We start from the raw sequence: 6,388 nt of genomic DNA on the forward strand, positions 1-6,388 counted from the left end.
TTATACTACTATCAATGTCTCCAAACAATATACTCATTTTTTTATACTACTATTCATGTTTTCAAATAACACTAAATTAATTTTGTGTCCAAACTATATAAAATATTAGAACTCATATTTTTAATAATTTCTAACAATTTTCTTTCAAATCATTTAGATAAATTAAATAACTGAAAAATTCAAATAATTTATAAAATAATGAAAATAAATTGAACTTATTTTTACATGTTTAAATACTACAAAAACATTTTAATCAATAACAAATTAATTAAATTAACAGATTATCTTATTTATATTACTAAATAATAGTTATATCATTATAACATAATAATTCAATAACAGCCGTTACATAAATATATATATAAACGTCATACATTGTACAAAAAATATAATAACAAAAATAATTATGAAAAATGTTCAAAATATATGTTATCTAAAGAAAAATGCTTAACATTAATTATTAACAACAAATTTAAACTGATGATAGTATAAATTATTAACAAGATAAATTACACAACATAATTATAATAAAATTAATTAAGCAATATAAAAATGAGTAATATGATCAAGACATATTTATAGTTGTTAATTATCTTATATCTATCATTTTCTCTATCAAAATTTTGTAGAAACGATATAATTTCATAAAATTTTAAAACAATGAACTATAAAATTTAGATTAAAAAGTGAAAATTATGAAACTATAATAATATAAATCAAATTGGATTACATATCGGTCATCCACCGGTTCAGTCGGTTAGATCGAGTTTTAGTGATTTTTCAAATGTGGATATTTTTAAAAATTTAATTCAAATTATCGGATGACCGGATTAACCGGTTTGATCGCATGTTTGGGTCGAATATAAAATTATTGATTTAAATACAAAAATATTTTAAATACACAAAAATTTTACAAATTAGTTTGTTAAATTATTAGTGTTTAAAATAATCTGCGCTTGCAAAACGCATGTCAATATCTAGTAGTTTTTATTATACCAAAAAAATAGAATACAATAACTTAAACAACAAGCCCATTGGGAAACTACACTAAAAAATCCCTGCGGTGTTCTTTTAGTTTGATAGTCAAATCATACACATGTAGATCAGATCATCAGAACCCTAAAAACCTGGTTATAGCAACATTAACACACAAAGTCATTGTGATTACTCCTTTCACAGCCCAGTTATTTTCACGAGAAGTATATATAATATCCATATAATAAGAAAAATAAATCTTTTAAAAATATTTATAAATGTTATTTTATATCAATTTATTCTACCTATATAGAAAACGTTACGCACCATACTATATCATTATCTTTTATCAAACATGCAAATCCCTATATTAAGTCATAGTCCAAATTCGTACACAAGAACCCACTGATGAACCTGTTCTCTTCTTCTCTATCACTCAATAACGACGATGAAGGCATCTCTATACCATTGTTATTGCTTTCTTCGTTATTGCATTGACCAGTTTTGTTGGTGTCGTCTTCTTGATGAGCTCCGAAATCTGGAACTCCATCTTCTTGGCTCATAAGTTGAGAAGCAACAAATTTATCGAGTGCTCTCCAATCCGTTGTCATCACTGATGCTTTCTTCTTCTTATCTTTACTTTTTATTAGCTCGTCGAAATTCTCATCGTCTTCTGTTAGTGGTTTTTTGTATTTATTATGATTCTTCTCCAGTGATGTTATCGACGTTGAGCTCACTGGCCTCTTCATAAGAGGAAATGAAGGGCTTTCTAGCTGCGGAAGTTGAATGAATTGATCACAGTCAATGAAGTTTAAACCGATATCTGACCCTCCTAGTTCTTGCTTGAACATAAAATCTTGTGCAAAAATGTTTTGTTTCTGCTTGGATACGTAATTGAGAGGCTCCATACTCGAGCCAACTCCGCTCGGTAATTGGTCGTAAAAGTAACCTGATCTCCAAGTTTCCGTGTTCCTGGCTTGCCCGGTCGTTGGTTTTTTCTTGAAAGCTCTACAAACGACCCACCCTTCTTCCTACAATACGTACACAATCATCATAAGGAATGGTTTAATTATCATATTGGTGTAAATAAGCCTAACCAATAGTACAATACCAAACAAAAAGAATAATAATCATGCTTATATGTGTAGTGAGACACAATAAAAAGCACGCGTTTAAAGTTTGAGAACACAAGGAAGAAAGCTACCATTAACATATATAGGTTACATACTCATTTGCAAGATATATTAATATTATTGGATGAACTATAGAGACACATATGTTTTTATTATTAAAAAAAATATTGAACTTCAACAATATAACTCAAGTGTACTAGTATTATAGTGTTAAGAATCACAAGAGAGACTCATAAGCATAAACACGCTTTTAAACTTTTAAGACGTTCAAGACTTTAAGCACTTATAAATAAATATTATTCACATAAACAGTGATATATAGGAATGATCTTTGGTCGACATATATGGAACTGAAGTTTTAGTACAGTCTTTTTACTTTTTGTTTTGTGATAAAAGGTGTAACATTTTGCATGTCTTAATTAAAGATACTTGACTTTTACCTAAAGGTTTAAATGTGTCTCATAAAAGAGCTTAATGAGACCCCAAAAATGGTCTACAAGCCCCACGAAAAAAAGTTCCATATAATTTCCCCTAATAAACAGGAAACGCTAAATTGAATATGTCGTACGCATAACACAATAATCCTATCTATTTCGAAAATATAGAATACCTGAGGAGGCGCATTCTCATCTGACTCTAGCCGGTATTCATGCATGATCCAATCAGTTTTTTGGCCATTAGGGGCTCTTCCTTTGTAGAATACAAGTGTTTTCCTCATACCCATCAATTTTGACTTCTCATAGACAGCCTTGTCTCGACCTGTGGCCTTCCAAAAACCAGCCATGGTCGCTCTGTTTGTCCTTGTTCCTGTTGGATATTTCTTATCTTTGTGGCTGAAGAAATACCATTCATTTCGTTCCTCATATCCGATTCGGCATCTTTCTATCATATATAAAACAAATGTTTATCAGATCTAGGCATTCACATTGTCATATTAAGAAAATAAACCCTGAATTATATCTAAAATGTGGAACCTTGTAAATCCCATGGTTCGATTCTATAGAGATCAATATCTCTAATGACATCAAGATCGATCTTTTGTGATGCCACTTTCTTTCTCAAATAGTAACCAACGAGCTCTTCATCTGTTGGATGGAACCTGAATCCCGGAGGAACACTACATGACTGATCCACTGATTCCATTATTTCTGCACAACATGGTTCAACAGAAAAATTAAATGATCATCACTATATTAATGATGTGTATGCATGCTTCTTTTATATCACAAAGTGTTGGGGTTCATATATGTTCAGAGAGAATTAGAAAAAAAACAAGAATGAAAGTTTGAAAGATAATTATATAACTCAATGGTTAGTTTCAACTTCATTACCATTTTCCATAGATAAAAATTTACATGTACTAAGAAAAGGTACAAGATTAATATTTTGATGTATCTTAAAAGGTGATCAGAAGGTGTCGCAGAAACATGAAAGTTAGGTTTAAAAGTTGAGGGTCAATAAAAAAAGGTTTAAAAGTTGAGAAGATATGATAAATTGATGACATGCATGAGAGCTTATGTGAGGTTGAAAGAGAACGGACAAACGCAGAGTCTTGTACTAATTATGTTTTCCTGTTTCAACGTGATTTGTGAATAAATAGTGGCAATGATCATATGTGTATCGAAAAACTGATTTTTTCTCTCTTTTTGAACATTATTTCATGTGTGCGCTAATAAACTGATGATCGAATGTTAAATTTAAACAAACCAACCTATCAAACTACATATATTATACATATTATTTTCAGCCTTGTGGAATACAAACAAAAGCAGCTTTTTTTCTAATTTATAACAAAAAATCGTCTGAGCAAAAAACTGTGGAAAGGTTTCAAAGTCTGTCTGTTTTATCTTCAATTCGGAAAGCTTTAAGTACGCAACTATACAACTACAACACACACAGATATATATGCATATACAAATACATATCAGCGTCAGATACAAATTATCAAAAGGGTTTCCACAAAAAAAAAAGAGAAAATAATACGGGTGTTGCGTATAGAAACATAATTAGCAAGACTTACTTAGAGCTGATAAATAAAACTACCTGAAGTTTTATTATGGAGATACAAAATATTTTTCAGTAAATAAGATCGACAGATTAAACATGCATATTGGGCAACACGTCAAGTTAAAGGACTAAAGGATATATAGAAAAGGCGTGCAATGAGATCAATGTTTTAGTGAACAAAACATCATAAACACACACATATGCGTAAGTTGAGACGACGGAAATTGACTGTATGGATTTTGAATTCCCGTGTAAATCAGCTTTACCTTTTCTTTGATTTGTGGAATATTTATACACACAGATATATAAATATATGTGTGTATCAAATGTTATTTACTCGTTTCTAAGCAAGAAAAATGAGGGATGTCGAGGAAGAAGAAGGAGATTAGACAGATATTGATGTGTAGATGATGATCATCGAGAGAGAGATGATATTTACTGGTTTGGTTATACTTAGGGGAATATGAAGTGAGAGAGAGAGAGTGGTAGTGAGAGATTTATGATTTGGTGAAATATAAAAGGTATAGAGAGTGTGGACCTCTCAATTGCGCGTGGCATTCTCCATGTCCCCATTTGCGTATGTCACCCTCCTGGCCTCCTCGCCCGCTTCTTTTTACATTCTTTGTATTATTATTTTTAACACATTTCTTTAATTCTATAGATACATGACTTAATAAAACGGACCTAGAGATATCAAAACTATTACTTCTAATGTTTTTGATTGATGCAGTACTAAATATAGAGTTACGTATACATTTTCAAGAAAACTAAAAAAAACTACGTTTGCAAGATTTTTGCATATTCTTGGGGACTACACAGAGACCATACGATTAGTAAATTATCCACTTCAATCAAATGATGGTGCCGTGTTCAGCATTTTATTGGTCGAAACTAAAATTTAATTTTCTGTATGTAGTTTTTAATCATTATATATATATATATATACATATATATATGATATATCTAAATTAATGTCATTAGAAAGCAAAAAAAAAACTAGAAAATGCATCTTTAGAGGTTAATATACATTGCACCTAGCTATAAAAATTCACCAAATTCTGACATTCTTTTAGCTTAGATATATGGACTAGTTCTTTTTCTTTTCAAAGCGAGTTGCGACTGCTATGTAAATTGTCTTATTTCTATAAAACCAATATATAAATATTATTTTATCCGTCAGACCAATGAGATCACGAGTTTAAATGTTGCAAACATTTCTGACATTCTGGAACTTGCCACGCTGACACAACAGAGAATGTCACTTTGCCACGTGGGAGAGATTAAACAAACCTCCCGCTTCACATGCTTGTGAGCTTTTGTAAAGGGTAGAATCGTTTTTAAAGACTTCTCTAGTGACGGTCTTCTAATCTCCAATGATTTATCGACAAGAACCAACGAGAAGGGAGTGAAATCGAACAGAAGCCATCACGCGGCGGCTATTGGTTGGCTGTTGAGCTATTGTCTTTACGTAGAAGATAAATAAAGCTAGTACCAATATATACATATCGGACAAAACAAAATAAAGTTAAAATCTTATTTTGGTACCAAAAATGATTTGATATATTCCAAAGAGCGTCATTCTAACATATGAAAGACTTGTGTATATATAATTATATCCCTGGAAAAATCAATAAAATATCAAATTTGTTATATACAGTATGCATATGTTCTGATTTCAAACGGTTAATTAAAGTTTTTTGATTAACCATTACTGACCAATCTACTTATCTTGTTGAACAAGATATATTTAGTGTAGCTTATGGTGTAACTTTTATGTTTTTGGTAGAATGTCACCCATATCCATATATAGACATGAATTAGTGAAGAGCTTGCAAACGACATGCCACCAAAACAACATACAGAAAACACATAGCAAATTAAGTTTGAAAAAACATATAACAAATAACAAAGTGAAACAGTCTGGTCCTAAATGAAATGCTTTGGACCTATGTCATCATATACAATTTCATTAAACGTGTTTAGGCATAACTTGTTGAGCTTGAAATGTGCACTTATTGCCGTTGTTTTGACGTTGACTCTTGATTCTTTCTCCATCATATTAACCAACAAAAATGTATATTTTAAAAATATATACATCTTGCTTAGACCATCTCCAACCCATCCTTATTTCTATCTCTATATTTTCTCCTAAAATAGAGAAATTCTATTATAAAGGTGAAAATGCTCCAATGTATGCCTCTATAATAGACTTCTTCTATTTATAGGGGAAAATATAGAGATATGATATTTCTACCTCTAATTATAGAGGCAAA

The 6,388-nt window shown here is 30.7% G+C and overlaps 1 protein-coding gene across 2 annotated transcripts; it reads right to left on the reverse strand.

The window, feature by feature from the left end:
- Positions 1-1,116: 1,116 nt before the first annotated feature.
- LOC106304104 (NAC domain-containing protein 76-like) lies at positions 1,117-4,584 on the reverse strand. 2 transcript variants are annotated; one of them, XM_013740491.1, is made up of 4 exons: positions 4,314-4,368; positions 3,083-3,256; positions 2,719-2,990; positions 1,117-2,006 (listed from the first exon to the last, which is right to left on the reverse strand). In XM_013740491.1, the coding sequence occupies exons 2-4, from the start codon at positions 3,249-3,251 to the stop codon at positions 1,341-1,343; spliced, it is 1,107 nt and encodes a 368-aa protein (XP_013595945.1). In that variant the 5' UTR covers positions 3,252-3,256; positions 4,314-4,368; the 3' UTR covers positions 1,117-1,340. The 2 variants fall into 2 exon arrangements, with proteins under 2 accessions (XP_013595945.1, XP_013595944.1); XM_013740490.1 differs by lacking the exon at positions 4,314-4,368 and adding an exon at positions 4,382-4,584 and having other exon boundaries at positions 1,119-2,006.
- Positions 4,585-6,388: the final 1,804 nt, after the last annotated feature.

Source organism: Brassica oleracea, chromosome C7 (genome assembly GCF_000695525.1).
Source record: "Brassica oleracea var. oleracea cultivar TO1000 chromosome C7, BOL, whole genome shotgun sequence".
Lineage (NCBI taxonomy): Eukaryota > Viridiplantae > Streptophyta > Magnoliopsida > Brassicales > Brassicaceae > Brassica > Brassica oleracea.